Source organism: Nelumbo nucifera, chromosome 4 (genome assembly GCF_055504915.1).
Source record: "Nelumbo nucifera cultivar China Antique chromosome 4, China Antique-T2T, whole genome shotgun sequence".
In the NCBI taxonomy this organism is placed as follows: domain Eukaryota; kingdom Viridiplantae; phylum Streptophyta; class Magnoliopsida; order Proteales; family Nelumbonaceae; genus Nelumbo; species Nelumbo nucifera.
Window position 1 is genome coordinate 88,603,430 of NC_142652.1, and position 17,964 is coordinate 88,621,393.

General features: G+C 37.2%; 1 protein-coding gene across 1 annotated transcript; it reads left to right on the forward strand.

The window, feature by feature from the left end:
* Positions 1–943: 943 nt before the first annotated feature.
* On the forward strand, positions 944–14,695 carry LOC104612542 (signal peptidase complex subunit 3B). The gene is made up of 6 exons (XM_010279984.2): positions 944–1,204; positions 1,352–1,399; positions 2,316–2,378; positions 8,376–8,429; positions 14,110–14,196; positions 14,326–14,695. The coding sequence occupies exons 1-6, from the start codon at positions 1,079–1,081 to the stop codon at positions 14,449–14,451; spliced, it is 504 nt and encodes a 167-aa protein (XP_010278286.1). The 5' UTR covers positions 944–1,078; the 3' UTR covers positions 14,452–14,695.
* Positions 14,696–17,964: the final 3,269 nt, after the last annotated feature.

Below are 17,964 nucleotides of genomic sequence, written 5' to 3' on the forward strand. Positions count from 1 at the left end.
CTGGTGGCATCCGAGGCGTACCATGTATTTTAATTCCTCACAAAAATAATTATAAATTTGTTTAGTAGTGATTATTATCATTGATTTTTTTTTTGTGTTTATAAGAATTATGTCAAAAAACAATTAAAATCAACTTTGTATTTATCTAAATTATATCCCATATCAAGGTTCAAAGTATCGATATGTATTGGCCGATACATATCGTTCTGAGACCCCTCTGATACGCCTCTACAATGGATGTATCAGGGGTCTAACCAGTTCAGGGTGTGAAGGAGGCCTAAACCAGCTCCCCTGAATCAATTGCAAAAAAAAAAAAAGTACCAAAAGCTGTATCGATTCACTTGATACGTTCATACGTATCAAACATATCAATATTTTGAACCTTACCCATATCCATGTCAAATAACATATCATTCAAAAATTAATCAGAATCAACATGAAAAAAAGGAATCATGAAATTTATTGATTTCTCTTTTTAGCCCAATTTTAATAATAATTTTATTATTGACGTGCCAACCAAACACTAAAATAATCAATGATGTGACTCCAACATAACCAAACAACACCTAAATTACCCATTCAAGATTTTTATGGATGAACTTGCCACAAATATCAAAATAATGAAACTATAAATAACCATACAAAAGCAAGCACAAATCATTTTTAAGTGGTTCTTGCTATGAAATTCGCCGGGAGAAAGTTGAGAGAAATAAATAACATAAGGCCATAAGGGTAATTTTAGGGTTTTTATTCAGAAAATTTAATTGAATATTTTATGAATCAATGTTAATGGTGGGGCAAAGTAATGAAATATAAAAGTTCAGGGGGTTTTATCGCAAAACAAAGTTTCGAGGGCTAAGAGGAACAACTTCAAAAGAATAGGGTAGCTCTCTGTAATTTACCCAAAAAACAGAAAGGAGTAAAACGAGAAAAATGTATGGATGGATCTTTCCTCAGTGGACCTGACAAGTCCTCAGTTTCGACCGAAGTCGCATCAAGCGACCGAGCAAGAAGGGAGAAGACTGCAGAGGCGAGAAACAGAGAGAAGCTCTGAGAGGGAGAGCAAGAGGCAGAGAGAATGCATTCGTTCGTGTACCGTGCCAACGCTTTACTAACTTTCGCCGTTACGATACTGGCGGTAATGTGCGCAATGGCCTCTTTCTCCGACAATCTCAATGTCCCCTCTCCCACTGCTGAAGTTCAGGCAAAACTCTCTTTCTCTGTCTTAAATCAGATCCCTATCTACCCATTTTCTCTTTCTTGCTGTTTGTCTCTTCCTCGATCTGTTTTGGGTTCAAAACCCTAGACAATTTATTGCCATGATCATGTCCAATTTTGTTTATCTCTATAGGTACTTAACATAAATTGGTTTCAGAAGCATCCAAACGGAAACGACGAGGTAATTTTTCCTCCTCCACCACCTCCTCCTCTTCTTCTTTGATTGGTTTCATTTTATCGTATTGTTTAATTAAAGATGATATCTATATATCGTTTTTTTACTGGGAACTCACACTTAGGGGTGAAACAAAGGAATCACCATGACGTCGTTATTAATTTGATAATTTGGTTCATGAGAGTTCTAGGTGATTATATGTTTTTTTTTCATTATTTTTTGAATTAAGTCCTGCTAATTGATGTTTGACTGACATATTTAAGGGCTTGGTATGTGACACAAGTAAACAAAAAGAAGGAAATTAAGATATAGAAGACTGTTCCGAGAGAGAATATAAGAATTAAGAGACAACTGAGAAGTCTCACCTCAACCTCGATCAAGATCTAGTGTTTTGGCAATATTAAATAAGAACTAATGATATCTCACTACGGGAGAAGCATATTAAATATCATTGTAGTAGAAAAAGACGAGTATTTTATTTATTCATCTTGTTCGGTACAATAAAAGGATCCAAACGTATAAACACTGGACTGGTGGGTGCCAAGCAATTCAGAGTCTGCTTAAAAACTCAAATAAGATTAAAAACTGTTCCTATTTTCCTTGGTAATGGTGATAGAAAATTAACAGGTGTAACCAGTCTGCCCTCTCTTGTTTTTGTTTTTTTTTTCTTCAAAGAAAAGTTCATCTTAAATCTTACCAGGGGTGGCATAGGGAGGAATGTATTGCACTGGGGGGCAGAGCTGCTCCCATCCCCTGTCCCCAAAGAAAAAGAAAAGAAAAGAAAAGCTGAGGAGCCTTTCTTTTAGATATGATGAATTGTAAACTGTTACACCAATGGATTGCCCTCCTCACTGATCAATTCTTTTGTGTGTGTGTGTGTGGATTCAATTCAATATTACATTCTTTAATTTGTCTTATGCAGGTCAGCTTGACATTGAACATGTCTGCCAACTTGCAATCAATGTTTACATGGAACACAAAGCAGGTTACAAATCAAAACAAAAGGGATTATTTTGCCTATGTTTGTGATGTTTATTAATCTATTTCACACTATTGAAGTAGATTTCTTTTATTTTATTTTCTGTATGATCTGTTAGTTAGAGATATGATTTATAAAGAATATCTCTTTTTTAAGTGATGCATTTCTTGGCATGCTATTTTACAAATATTTAAAGGTCTAGTCTACATAAATAAGTGAAAAAATACTGAAAATAATTATCTGAGGTACTTCATGAATTTCCATGTTTTTTGCCTAGCTATGATTGGATTGGAAGGAAATGGAGATATGGATGAAAAAGAAACCTCAGTTTTTGATAATTATGGCTGAGTGGAATTTCCTGTAAGGGGACTAGCTTTTTTTTTTTTTTTTTGATCAATCATAAGGGGACTAGCTATTCAAAAATCAGAATATACTGATTGGGCAGAAGGGACCTGTTTCACTTGGTGTCTTTGTTTATATATCATAATTTTGCACTTTAATGCCCTTCCCTTTAAGATTTCTGCGGGACTTGCTAGAACAGCCATCAAGATCCTTATTGATATTTATTGCTCGACAAGGACTTTTGGGTTCTTTAGCGATTGATATAGCTAATGACACAGTGCCTTAATTGCTTTGTGTTGCTCTTGCTTGTATTGATCTATGTTTTCACATTCAACTTGCCCCCTTGTCAATCAATTATTGGATTGTTTTGTTTTGTTTGTATTGTATGGAACAATACATGTATTTATACATAAAAGGGTTCCCAATGATGGCCTTGGTTTTATGGGGTTGGGAGGGGTAGCCTGGATACAGATCTAACCTTTGGCATTTTTTTTTTTTTTTGCATCAAGTAGTTGCTCAAATTCATCAGACCAACCCTTTAAAAGGTAATAAAGAAAAGACAATGAGGCCATTAACCAATATTGGTCTTAGCTATCCAAGGCTTGGGAGAGTGGACTGGATGCAGATGCAATCTTTGACATTTTTGCACAAGGTGACTGTTTTCAGACTTGAATCTGCAATCATACACTTGTCAGCCTGAGATTTTACCATTGCACCATGTAATGGCCTATGTGTTTATACATGATATATAATAAATAAAATAAGAAAATTGAGGTATTATCTGGAAAGTAATTGAGTCCCATCTTTTGGCATCTGTGATTACAGCACCTCCTGTGTCCTGTTTGTGTCAGATTTTGACACTTGCAATTGAGTTCATTTAATGTAGACAGCCATGTTGAAGTTAAATCACCTGACTGGTCTGTCTTTTTCTTTTTGAGGTTTTCTTTTCTTATATTTTCTGTTCTGTTGGCAAGGAGAGCTTTATTAGGGAGAAGGAAACCTATAACTGAAAACTTTCAGGAAGACCAAATATTCTCCAAATTAGTCAGATTCTTTTTTTTTTCAGTAGATTGGGATGAGTTTTTGGGAAATTTAATTCTAAAAGCTCTACCTAGGGTAACCTATAACCATTGTCCCTTATGCCTTAATCAGGAAATTCCCCTAGGGGCCACACCTTTCAGATTGAAAATATGTGGTTGGAATTTCCAAAATTCATTGAACAAATAAAGGCTCGATGGGAGGACGATGGAATCAATGTGAGAAAAAGGGGGTGGAATTTGTTATGAAATTAAAGAGATTGAAAGAAAGGATCAAGGAATGGAAATAAAGAAGAATTTGGGAGACTATAATAATCAAAAGAGAGAATAGCTAAAAGGATAGAGGAGCTAGATTAGAAAGAAACCAGAAGGGAGTTTAGTGTGGATGAAAGAATGGAAAGATGGAGCGTAAAGGTGGAATTAGAAGGGATCTTAAGAAAGGAAGAAATCTCTTGGAGACCAAATTGAGATGTAAAAATGGCTGTTGAAAGGAGATGGCAATACAAAATCCTTTCACTCTTTGACAAACGGGAGGTTGAAGACCGGGTGATAGATAGGGAGGAGGAAATGGTTAAGATTTTTGTGAATCATTTTAAATCAATCTTTGTCACCTTAGGAAATAGACACCTTGATTTGGGGGATTTGGAGGATTTGGATTAGGACAGAGTGCCTGAGACACAAACAACTTTCATAGAAAGGAATTTCACCATGAAAGAGATTCATGAAGCAGTTTTCTCAATGGAAAGATCTAAAGCTTTGAGACCTGATGGTTTTTCAGTAGCCTTCTATCAAGATTGTTAGGAGATAATAAAAGATGATATGATTGAGTTGTTTTTTTTTTTTTGAATTCCATTGGAAAGGAAAATCTCACCAGGAGCAAATGCTACCTTCCTAGCTCTAGTGCCGAAAAAGAAAGAGGCTAAAACTCCAAAAGACTACAGACTCATTAGTCTCATAGGAAGCCTGCATAAGATTATTGCTAAAGTCTTGACAAGGGGGTTGGAAATTGTTTTTTCCCTCGATGATATCTCAAAATAAAGGAGCCTTTTTTGAAAGGGAGACAAATTATAGACCAAATCCTAGTGGCAAATGAGTTTGTGGCTGAAAAAAAGGAAGTTGGAGGAGAGAGGTCTAATTAGCAAGTTAGATTTGGGAAAAACCTATAATATGGTGGATTAGTCTTTTCTTCTTGACTTTTTGGAAAAGTTTGGCTTGAGAGGAAGATGGTGAAAATGGATCAAAGGGTGCATTAGCTCAGTACATTTCTCAATTTTGATAAATGGAGTAGCTAGGGATTTCTTTCTAGCAAAAAGAGGTTTAAGATAGGAAGATCCCATTTCCCCTTTCCTGTTCACATTTGTTGTTGAAGTTCTTAGTAAACTAATATTCAAGGCTGATCTAGAAAATCAGATAGGTTGTTATGCATCTACAATTTGTAGATGACATAATCATTTTCTGCGAGGATTGTGATGAATCTCGTGTAAGAAACTTGAAAGCTTTAGTAGATGGGTTCCAAATGACCTCAATGTTGAAAGTGAATTGGGGCAAGAGTTGTGTGGCAAGAATTAACATGGAAGAACAAGAAATTCAATTAGTGGCATGAGTGGTAGGTTGTGAGGTTAGAAATTAGCCTCTAGTGTATCTTGGTATGCCCTTGGAGAGTAATTCGAAAGCAAAAAGCTTTTGGGAATCGGTGGTAGAAAGATTTGCAAAGGAGTTAGCTTTGTGGAAAAGAAGTTATATATCCCTAGGAGGAAGAGTCACTTTGATCAAATTCACTTTAGCCAATCTACCTGCATATTACTTGTCCGCCTTTAGAATACCACCTAAGATAGCAAGGCAACTAGAAAAGTTCATGAGGATTTCCTGTGGGGACCAAGTGAAGGGAAAAAAGACCACTTGATAAAATGGGAGCAAGTGTACAAACAAAAAGAGTTGGGAGGTCTTGAGATTGGAAACATAATCAAAAGAAATACAACCCTCCTAGGAAAGTGGCTTTGGAGATACCCTGTAGGAGATAGGTTGTGGTATAGGGTCATTGAAAGCATTCATGGTGTTGCAGAAAATGGCTGGGATGCAAAGCTGGCACTTGCAGTTCATACACAAAATTCAAACAAAGTTGGGTCAAGTGAATAAATGGATAGAGCCCTATGGCTCTAATTATAGAGAAACAAAAAGCAATGAGCTTCTGTTCTTAATTTGAATGATTGCCCAATCTAATTAGACGCTAAAAATATATTAGTGCCTGATGTGGGAAATGGTTCTCCTATGAGTGGATTATTGATTTTTTTTTAATGAATCCTAATTATTCTCCATTATAGAGTGAAGACAAATGTGTAGAAGAAATGGTATGATCAAACTCCCCATGGAAAGCAACAATAGAGGTACTACCAGCGTTTCTCAATTTCACCCAGTTTGATGTGGTCTGTAGGGAGAGAATCTTGTTTTGGGAGGACCTATGGATTGGGACCAGCCCCTCTTGCAATTTCCCACACTTTACTCCTTATCCAATTACAAGGCTGAACCTGTTTCTAAATTTGGACTGCCTTCAAAAAATGGGTTGAATTGGGATTTCAGTTTTAGAAGAGGCCTAAGGGATGGTGAATACAAGTCTCTTATTCTCCTACTCACAAAACTAGAAAATGTCTTTGTGGACCAAAATATTTCAGATAGTAGAGTTTGGGCTCCCTTGCCTGATGGCATTTTCACTTGTGCTTCATTTTTTTAACATTCTTGTTTTATCTGAGCCTAGGGTAGTGAACTTCCTGGTAATAGAAGTCTGGTGCAAACCCATCCCTCCTAAAGTACAAGCTCTATGTTGGGAAGTGTTTCTCAGAAAGATCAATACCTATGACTTGCTACAGAAAAGAAGGCCAAATAAGTGCTTATCTCCTTTCATGTGTTTCCTTTGCAAGGAAAGTGGTGAGACTCTTCCTCATTTGTTATTCTTCTGTTCCTTTGTATCTTGTATTTGGGAATACATTTGCTTTCTCTTTGGTTGCAGATGGGTTCCCCCACAGGATGTGGTAGAGTTGTTCAACCCCAGCTTCTTGAGGCAACAGAGAAAGAGAGGAAGGATTATGTGGAGGATAGTAAGAGCAGTGGTGGTGTGGAACATTTGGGAATAAAGAAATCAAAGAATCTTCAGTGAGAGGAGCAAGTCTAAGAAGGAACCGATTGAAGTCATAACAGTTAGGACAGTAGTATTGCAATCAAAGAATCTTCCGTGAGTTCCAATCAAAGACATATTAAGGGCTTGGACTGTAGTATTGCAATCAGATAGACTTGTAGAAAAAGTATGGATGGAATGGAGACCTCCAGCTGGGAATAAGATGAAATTGAACTTTGATGGCAGTTCGTTGAGCAATCCAGGAAGAGCAGGCATAGGGGGTGTTTTCAGAAACAACCAAGGAGAGGTAGTGGCCTTGTATTCAAGTCCAGTTGGCTTTAGAGATTCAGTTCATGCTGAAATATGGGCTCTGCAATTTATCAAAAAAAAAGGTCTCTGCTACACAGAATGAGGCTTGCTGTACAACTTGAAATTAGGAAACAGGAAATTGAAGGAGACTCACAATTAGTCATTGCTTGGACAAAGAAAATCAATTTAGCCCCTTGGAAATACAGACAAACATTTAGGGAAATTGATACCCTTGCAAAGAGGTCCAACGCTACTTTGAGCTGGGTAAGGAGAACTGCCAATGGGATGGCGGACATATTGGCAAAACAAGGAGTTGACAGGCCTATTCTATTTTGGGCAATTGTAATATGATGTAATCTGAACTGGGTAAGGAGAACTGCCAATGGGATGGTGGACATATTGGCAAAACAAGGAGTTGACAGGCCTATTCTATTTTGGGCAATTGTAATATGATGTAATCTGAATTGGGGAAATGATTTAATGACTGTACTGAATTTATGAATTATTAATGAAATGTTTTTACTTATAAAAAAAAAAGGAGTGGTGGAGGCTGACCAAACATTGTAGGGTTGCTTGGCATAAATACAACTTGTATGCTATTGTTTAGTTGCTGATAAAAAGGATACATATTAAGGGCTTAATTTTCTTTGTTTCCGCTTCAGAAGAATTTTCTCATAAATGAGAATCACTCACTAACTATGGATGAGCTTAATTTGGTATTCCTTCTCCAACTTCTTCAGATGAACTGAAAAAGTGGATCCTCTAAAGGAATATAGAATGTCCAGCAACTTTATATGAAACCCTTCAATGATTTACAAAAAAGTGAAATGTGGAAGATTCACCACCAATTTTTTTTCTACCCCTTTTATCTTAACCATGATAATTGCTTTGTTGCAAATCCACATATTTGAGTTATATACATATTATTGCTTTTATACTCAACATTCTGAAGAGTGATGCTTGATCTTTTGGGGTTCTTTGTAAAGTTTCTACTTTCTACTTGTCATTGACCTCTTACTGGTAGTTTCTTTGTTTGACCACAAGGCTTTAGATCTTTCAAGGGATAATTTATTTCATTTAACATGTGCTTTATAGAACATTTTTTTTATTCTGTTCTACTTGCAGAGATGCTGTACTGTGTTTTGCATGACTGAGTTTAAGATTTAGTTAAGAAATTTGATATATTATTTTTATCAAATACTGCAGGTTTTTGTATTTATAGCAGCTGAGTATGAAACCCCACTGAATTCTCTGAATCAGGTAACCTCTGCAGAAACCTCTGTTCCTATAGATCAGCACAAACTAGAAGTTTAACTCTTATTCTGGTTGAAATTTATGGTTCTTAATTTTTTGTTTTGTATAGGGCTAGTTTTTTTCCCAATGCAAATTTATGTACATACTACATACATATTATGTTAGTGTGTGCGTGCGTGCGCGTGTTTGTATCATAGGGGCTTGGGTTTCTGTTTTCAGACTCCAATTTAGGGCCTGTTCGTTTGCTCTGAAAGTGCAATAATTACATTAAGAGGTATATTGGTATTGGTGAACTTTTTCTTTCCTCTGAACTCCAAATGCAGAGAATGTTGTTCTGAATTCTGAACATTGTCAAATGTCCATTTTAACCCCATACATGAGAATTTTTGTTTGCCTTTTGGGGGTATCATTAGAAAACAAAAAATTGTAAGATTCTACTTTAAGAGATAAGAGATAAGAGATAAGAGTAAACGAACACCCTTTTTCCTCTTAAAGTTATAAGATTCCTCTTAAGAGATAAGAGTTAAGAGGAAACGAGCATACCCTTAGACAAAAAACTGAAAACAACTCCAACTGCTTCAAAACTAAGGCAAATGCATAGGTAACTCATATAGAAACTTAAGTAAGGACTAAAACAACTTAAATAGGAACTTCAATGATTGACTAAAAGTAGGAAGACCAAAATCCAGTCAAAGATTGACACCCTTTCATTAATGGTCTAGCTAAGCAAGGAGTTCAAAGACAATCTATGTTCTGGGTTATGCTATAGTTAGTGCCTTAGTGGGATTCCTTTGGCTTTTTTTGGGGGACTGTTGTAACCAGTGGATTTGTTTGTTGGGTTATGCTTGGATTGTGTTGTAATTAGTGGGCTTTCTGTGGACTTTTCGTCTACCCACAACTTCTTGTTGTACATGTCCTTTTAATCTAATGAATCATTTCTGTGTTGCTGATCAAAAAAAAAAAAAACATGATTGCATCTTCAACTATTCAAAATTTTACCGTCTCTGTAACACGACTAAAAGGCCTTTACCAAATGTTAAGTCCCAGGCTCCCAGCTATGTGTGGTTTCGGGAGGGGTAGACCGGACATGGTCCTATCCCTTTGGCATTTTTTATTCAAAGTGGCTGCTCTCAGTCTTGTCTTCGAACCCATTTTCTCACGCTTGCCAGTCTGAGACTCTTTAACAAGACTCTTTAAACTAATTTGACACTTTTAAGTGACTTACCACATTCCTTAAGGCACTGACAAGCTAGAAAATAACTAGGTTGAAAGAAAAATTACGTGTTTGCATCTTCAACTTTTTGAAAATTTACTAACTCTCTAATAATTTTTTAAACTAATCTAAAAAAAGCTTCAAGCCAGGTTGTACATCTCCCCTAATGTTTACATCATGTGCTTTAGTGAAGGTGAATCAATAGGCCATCTCCTTATTAATTGTAAAGTGGCTAGAAATTTGTGGCAATACTTACTTCTGCAGGGGGGGGGAGCTTAGCTGGACTCCCCCAAATTCTGTAGGGGGAGTTCATTTACTGTTGGCAAGGGCTGAAGATCAAATTTGGCAAGAGAGGAAGATGCTTTAGGAAAGCTGCTATTCATGCTGTCATGTGGAATATTTGGGAAGAAAGAAACAGGAGAATTTTTGAAGAGAAATATTCTTCCTTGGAGACTCTACGATTTTGTGCCCAAGCTAATCTTAATATCTGGATGGTGAATAGTAAAGTCTTTGCTGATTTCAACCTGGGTGTCTTGCAAAGAAATTGGTCAGAATTAATGTTGACTTCCCCATTTCATTCTCAACCTCCTATTACAATCACCCCAAGATAAGAGAGTGAGTATATCCTAAACTTTGATGGAAGTTTCAGGAAGACCATTGAGAGTTCATCTGAAGCTGGAATTGGAGGTCTTTTGTGCAGATCTAATGGAGACTTCATTTAAGTATTTAGTGGCCCCTCTGAGGCAAATGATGTTGTGGAATCAGAGATTTGAGTCCTTGTTGAAGCAGTGATTTAAAAGGCGCGCCTAGGCGCATAAGCGAGGCGCATTTCAGGGTATGCGCCTCGCCTAGGTCCTAGGTGCAGCCCTTTCAAAAGGCGCACACCTGGTGTGCCTAGGCGTGCGCCTGATGTGCCTTTCGCCTCAGCCCAGGTGTGCGCCTTTTGAAAATTTGACGTTTTTTAGCTTTTTTTGAACGTAGCGGCTGGGTTGGGGGCTCCGCCTCCGGACCCCCATGCCACGCCCCTCGAGGCAAGCCCAAACAAGTCCACGTTAGGTCTTAAATTCTTAGGCGCCGTTTGGTGCGTCTTTTTGTGCGGTCTTTCAGCTGTTTACAAGCTGGGAAGACCGAAAATCGGTCTATTCCCGTTTGTAAGCCGAGAAGACCGAAAAGACGTGCAAAGCCCATTTTGGGCTGATTTCGGGAAGCTTCAAATGAAGTTTCTCGTGTCTTTCACGTTTTAATCTTGTGCGGAAAGACCTGAAATGACGCATGAAAAGACGCACGTTTGCCAAACGGTCTTCAGGCTGCCCAAATCTTATGTCAAAAGCTCAATGCGTCTATTGACCGTCAGAGCTACGAGAAGATCTTCTCAAAAAGACTTTCCAAACGGGCCCTTAATTTTCACACAAAAAATAATGATTTTATAGCTTTGATTGCTTTTTAAGAAGACATTTTATTAGGATGAATGAATGAACAACATTACCAAATTGGGGGTTCTACTCCGCTCAGGTTTGCTCGCTCATCGAAGCTCCGAGAACCCCCAATTTGGTAATGTTGTTCATTCATTCATCCTAATAAAATGCCTTCTCAAAAAGCAATTAAAATTATAAAATCATTATTTTTTGTGTGAAAACTAATAATTTAAGACCTAACGTGGACTTGTTTGGGCTTGCCTTGAGGGGTGTGGCACAAAGGCGGCTCGTAGAATCAGGATGTAATATGTTTTACATTACATTAGCTACTTGAAGTAATGCAATTGAATGAAAAAAGAGAATAGAGGTTTTACATGCTTGAAAATGTTTTATATGTTTGATTTTATTTTTAAGTTCTCATTTGAATATGCTTTACATCTTATGTTTATGTATTTTAATTTTAGATAATAGGTTTTTTAAAATTTAAGTTTATATTTTTTATTAATATTTTTTGAATTTTTTGGCATTTGTTTGAATTTTCTGACATTTTTTTTTATTTTTTAGCATTTTTTTTGTATCTCTGCGCCTTGCTTCAGAAAGGTGCGTGCCTCGCCTTGCACCTTGCGCCTCAGGTGTAAATTGATCCCTGTGCATTTTTTGCGCCTTGCACTTTTAAAACATTGCGTTGAAGGCCTCAAGGTTGCCAAGTTGCAGACTTGCAGCAGTTTAGATCCATTTCAGTAGAAGGGGACTCAAGGAATGTCATAAATTGGGCATTTGGACATACCCTTGGTCCTTGGAAGCTCTCTCACCTTTGGTTTGAAATTCATGAGATTTCTTCCTGCTAGCAGCGTAGTTTCAGATGGATTCCCAGAGAGTTAAATCAATTGGCAGATAACCTAGAAAAACTTGGGTTGGGAAGGGACTGTTTGTGTAGTGCAAAACTGCAAATACATTACCAAGTAATTAATGGGCCTTTTTTTTCCCTGTTGACGGGGCCTTGTATATGTTCTCATGTACATCTCTCCCTTTCTTTTAATGAAATCAGTTATCTTTCTCAGAAAAAATACTTATTAAACTAATCTGACCCTTTAATGTATAATGACTAACCCTATTCCTAAAACACCATCAGACTAGAAAATAACTATCAAAAGATTCAAATTGACCAAAAATAGAAACACCCAGAAATTATGAAATTGTCACGTGATAAGAAATAGAGATATAACCAATTTCTTTCTCTATGGATTCTTTCCTTTGTTTTTGTACTGCATCAACTATCAAGTAACATTATGATGTCAACTGCATCAACTATCCTCATGTCTGAATTTGGTCAGGTTAAGAGTGGGTTCCACAAGTTTAGGAGAATTGTGAGTAACTTTAAGAGGGTGGGTCCCATGTCTTGGGTAAAGGTATGTTAGGAATTCGAAAGGGGAGAATTCAGTGAAGAACTAGAGCAAGGCTTGGCACGGCTTTCAATATCCATCAGAAGGTCTTGGTAACCATTTCGTCGGAGGATGATGCTTCTAATGCCTGATTTATTGGGTGTGACTCAGGGACTGGCGAGGTTTTTTCGAGTTTGGGTGAGGCACTTAAAGATTCGCAGGGCGAGGTTTTCCTGTCTCTTGATGATGCTAAAGGTAAGCAAGATCCGCATTCTTCATCTTCTTGCTTGGAGCTGAGTCAGGAGAATGGGGGTTTTGTTTCTTGTCTCTAGGAGGAAGTCTTGGAGAGGGAGTCAGTAATGAAGGAAGTGAGTGAGTGTGGGGTGGAGAAGGCGGAAGAAGGGTCGAACAACAAAACTGAGGTAGGGGAGGAAGGAGCCAATATTGAGGTAGGAAGTGGCTTTTCAGATTTTGAGGGCGAGAAGTGAGTGTGGGGTGGAGGCGGAAGAAGGGTCGAACAACAAAACTGAGGTAGGGGAGGAAGGAGCCAATATTGAGGTAGGAAGTGGCTTATCAGATTTTGAGGGCGAGAAGGGGGTTGATTTGTATCTCCAAGATAAGGTGATTAGGAACAAAGCCAATTATGTGGTTTCCAAAGTGGTTGTTGGAAGGCTAGGATTGGATTTGGGCCGCAGGGGCAAGGAGAAGAGTTTGGCTGGAAGTGGTGAGGTTTCGGAGATCCCAAAGAAGACTAGAGTTTAAAACAAGCTCAATGTGGTTCATGTTACGAAGGTTTTCTCAAGGTTGAAAGATGGTTTGGTGGGAACTAGGCCGACTAATAAGTATAAAAGGATTTACAAAAGAAAAGGGGTTAAACTTAGTTCCCTGAGTCTTGAGAACCCATGTTTGGAGTGATCTCTCTCTTCTGAAGGGGCTAGAAAGATCTCCCCTCTGGTGGATTCCCAAAGAATGGAGTCGAAAGAGCCTGATTGTTCAGGAAAAACAACTTGGACTGAATCTAATTTGAAAGAGGCTCCTGTTAATGTGTTAGCGGGGGATGAGGCAATAGAGAAAAGAGGAGTGGACTTGAAGATTCTAGTTGACAGAGAGGTGGAAATTGGCAAGTCTCTGGGCTTGTTCTTCTTAGGAGAAGACTTTGCTAGAAGAGCTTCTGAAGCTTTGGAGAAAAAGTGGAAGCTTGAAAGCATGAGAAAGGTTCCTGAAGCGTTAGGGGAGAAATTTGGGATGAGGAAGGAGGTCCAGATGAGTTTGATGAGTCGGAAGATTAATTCGCGCATAGTATCTGCTTGGCTGGAGTAGTGTTTGCTGCGCTAGTGCATTCTCATGTTTTCTTTCCTTGTTTCTTCTTTGATGTAGGCGGCTAGCTGATGTAGTTGATGGGTCTGGGGGGTGTTATCTTAACACCTGCCTTTATTTTGTATTCAGCCTTTTCTTTTTCAATAAAACTTTTCTTGTTATCTGTCAAAAAAAAAAAAAACATTATGTTGTCAACTGCAAGATGGATTCCACCATAAGCAAACTAGAATTTGGTCACTTAAATGTTTGAAGATTAGAAGGCGTGTAAACATTATAAATGGTTGTCCTTCATATTCAGGTTTTTGTTTCTGAGGAAATATGTCTTCTGTTTCACCTGATTTTGACTTCACTAAAAACAGGTTTCACTTTGGGATGGTATCATACCGTCAAAAGAGCATGCAAAAATCTGGATCCACACAACAAACAAGTATCGTTTTTCAGATCAGGTGGGTACTTCTTTACACCTAAATCGTGGAGCTGAATATTATGTTTGCACATAAGAATCATGTGCCTAATCCCTTCTTTAAAATTTTTATGACAATATTTATTTTTCCATTCTCTTTTTCCTTCTAAAGGGAAGCAATCTTCGGGGCAAAGAATTTAACTTGACGTTGCATTGGCATGTCATGCCCAAGACTGGTAAGATGTTTGCTGACAAAATAGTTATGACTGGATACCGCCTGCCAGATGAGTACAGATAATGGGGCGCCTGTCTTCTGAGATGTACCTTTGATCTTTTTCTCCATGATGGATATGGAAGAAGTTAGGCAGAATGGTAAGGGAGTAAACAGGGAATTTTAGGTTTTGGGAATGGAAAAAGAAAATTAAAAATTGAAGTTTCTCTGGTTTTTCTACAATTTTTGTGCAGTAATTCTAAGATGGAAAAGAAAACTCTGTATCCTTTAATTATTGAGCTAATGTTGTTTCGGTTGATTGACTGGATTAGATTGAACTTTCCCTGCGACACATCATGATATCATTTATCATCTTTAATTTTTATTTCTAGCATTATCATTAGCAAAAAAGATGTTCTTTTTGATCTGATAACTAAGAGGTGCATTCTTATTGCTGTCAAAATGTGAAATGAGAAACTCTTCAAAGATAATGTTCCACCACGTCTCAGAACATGGAAAACAGTTGGGAATATTTGTTGTCAAGTACAGGTGCATCAAGTTTTAAGGATTTGTTCTCTGCCATCCTATAGAACAGAAGTTACAGAACTGTCTTTCTGTTCCAGTGCACTCTACCATGCAAAAATCTTTTATTGGTAGATTTCTGTTCCAGTGCACTCTACCACGCAATGGAGCAATATCCATAGTGCAACATCAAGGTTATGGACTCTACACTACCAAATTCACCTTACAATCCGGAGTCCGCTAGTCTAGAATCTCTAGATCTATAATTCACAAATTTTCTCAGATTCTCGGTAGTCGGTACACAGAATATATGATTATATATACCAAGCCAATGAAATAGTTCAATTTAAGGCAGAATGTCACTTCATTGATTAGACATTTCAAGTAGGGCTTGTAGTTGTATTGTAGTTCTGATTTCTGGATCCTGAAATAGTTCAATATAAGCCATGAGAATGTTAAGGAGAGGCTTGAATGGTATAGTAGAGTTTCAGGTCAGGCCATAAAGTTTTCGGAAGTCTCATATTTTATTTTAGTTGGAACAGTCCAGCCAGATTTTCTTTTTGCTAATTTCTTGGTATTTTTGCTTCCCATGGCAACAAGAAGGGAACAACTAGCTCGATCTTCTCACAGAGGTAGCTCTTAGCTCGATCGTTGGTAGGTTCTACTCAGAACTCAATGGAACCGACCTTACCCAATTTGTTATAAGGTATATATTATCATTGTTAAAAATCAATTTTTTAAAAGACGTGTTTCACTTTTTTAAGAGGGGGAGTAAACAAATAACAAGTTCCATGGATAGACCTTGGAATCAACCCCAGAACCGATTTTTACAAGGTAGGTTCCGGTTCTAGATTCTGCTATGGAACCGAATCGAGTCGACCCATGCTCACCCCTACTCGCAGCTGTGCATTGCAAATATTGGAGTTCCCAATGCATGACTACAAAAAAGGCTGAGGACGGTATAAAAGATAGTCATGTGAGGACCAAATCCGATCCCAAGTGAGAGGGTTTCTACGTTTGGGGTATGTTATTGAAACTACGGTTGTTGAGCACAGTGTTGTGGAGAAGCTATTCGAAATAACTTCATATTTAAGTAGTGGTTTAGGCATTTGACTTTCTGGATTTTTACCAAACACAATTTCTAGCATCGCCATGTCGGGCTCAGCTTGGAATTCCATAAGCCACATCTGGAAAGCTCCCAAATGGGCACTCAAGCACCAAGAAACATTGTCAACAAGGCTCTTAAAGAGGAGATACTTCTAACCAATGCTAGTGTTTTGTATACATGTGATAGTTTGAGATATATGACAATGCAAGCAACAACTAGCAGGTTTGGACTTGAAATGGAATGAATTCCCCCTCAATTTGTAGGGTTACAAATATTAGGACTTTGGATCTTCTCCCAGCAAAAATATCCTTTCAACACGTTTCAAGGGCCATGGATCATGTTGTAACGTGTTGGAAGAGTTTTTGGGGTAAATTACTAAGACCACTTATACTATGGGGTCAATGATAAATACTCCCTGAACTTTTACTTTGCAACAAATATCTCTTTCGTTAGAGTTTCGTCAATTAACTTCAAAAAAGATTCTCATTCAGATGTTTAAAATGTTTAAGCCCCAAACTACCCCTTTCTTATTTATTTGAATGATTTATGATTAGATTAGTTTTCTAAATATAACATTGAAGTCTTATCGATTGCTCTAATAGATCCTTACAGATTTTTGGTTGGATTTGATATTCAAATGAAATGGTAGAGGTTTCTTTTCAATGGATATAGATTTATGGGTCGATTTGGTTTTTCTTGATTTATTGGAGAAAGGAGTGAATAATTTTTATATTTTAGATGAAGAGAGATGTTCATGTCAATGAAATAAATCAATAATTAAAAAAAGTCTATACTAACAAAGTGATTCTTGTAATTTTAGATGGTTTCATTTGGAGAAAATAGAGGCATTTTTAGTTAATTAGGGTTTAAGAGAAAAGAGAAAGGAAAAGAAAATAAGGGGGTATTTGTCGCAAAGTGAAAGTTTAGGTCTTTGACATAAACCCCATAGTATAAGGATGTCTTTATAATTTACCCTTTTTTGTTTTTTTTTTTTCTTTATGGTTTGCTCTCCCTTACAAATTTTTATTGGTTTTTGAGTGTATTGTCCGAAACCCCTACCCATGTTACAATACCCTCTTGAACTTTAAGTTGTAACAAATACCCCTACACATTAATTGATGGAATGTGTTTTAGATGTATGGGCATTGATAATGTTGGAACTTGTTGGAAGAGTATACTGATAAAAAAGAAAAAAGAAAAAAGAAAAAAAAAACATGTTGGAAGAGTTTTTGGGTAAATTACAAAGGCCCCCTTCACTATGGGGGTCAGTGATAATGTGACAAACCCTCCTAAATTTTCACTTTGCAACAAATGCCCCCTCCGTTAAAGTTCTTTCAATTAACTTTGAAAAAGAATTTCATTCAGCTGTTTACTTCAATAGATCCTTACAATACAATGGCTAGATTGAATATTAAAATGAAATGGTAGAGGTTTCTTTTTGATAGATATAGATTTATGGTTTCATTTGGTTTTTCTTGATTTATTAGAGAAATTAGTGAATAATTTTTATATTTTAAGATGAAGAGCATTCATGTTAGTGAAATGAAACAAGAATTTAAAGATTCTTGTTTTTCTAAATTAGTGAATTAACAGGCAAGAGTATTTGTTGTGAAGTAAAAGTTCAAGGAGGCCAAATGAAAGTTTAGGGGATTTTTGTCATTGGAGTTCAGCTTTGATCAGTGCAAAGCCCATCCAAACAGCCTTTACAAACTTGCATTAGGAATATCTCCGTATTTATGTGCTTTATTTCATAAGGAGATATTTGAAATGCAATATTGTAAGAGGCTGTTGGAAAGGTGTGGGCACAGGTTACATTGATTGAAGCCGAACTCGTCACTGGCCCTTATTTTTTATTTTTATTTTGAGAGAAGATCACAAACTCTTTATTTGTAACCCAACGAGTTAGAGGGGGGAATTTGTTCCAAGTCCGAATATGCCACTTGTGAATTGGGATTTTTTGGAGCTCACAT

What these genes read in the sequence shown, in the direction of transcription:
- LOC104612542 (XM_010279984.2), top strand. Translation starts at nt 1,079, where the DNA reads ATGCATTCGTTCGTGTACCGTGCCAACGCTTTACTAACTTTCGCCGTT. An exon ending in CACTGAATTCTCTGAATCAG is followed by an intron (nt 8,430 to 14,109) that starts GTAACCTCTGCA and finishes CACTAAAAACAG; the next exon opens with GTTTCACTTTGGGATGGTAT. An exon ending in AGTATCGTTTTTCAGATCAG is followed by an intron (nt 14,197 to 14,325) that starts GTGGGTACTTCT and finishes TTCCTTCTAAAG; the next exon opens with GGAAGCAATCTTCGGGGCAA.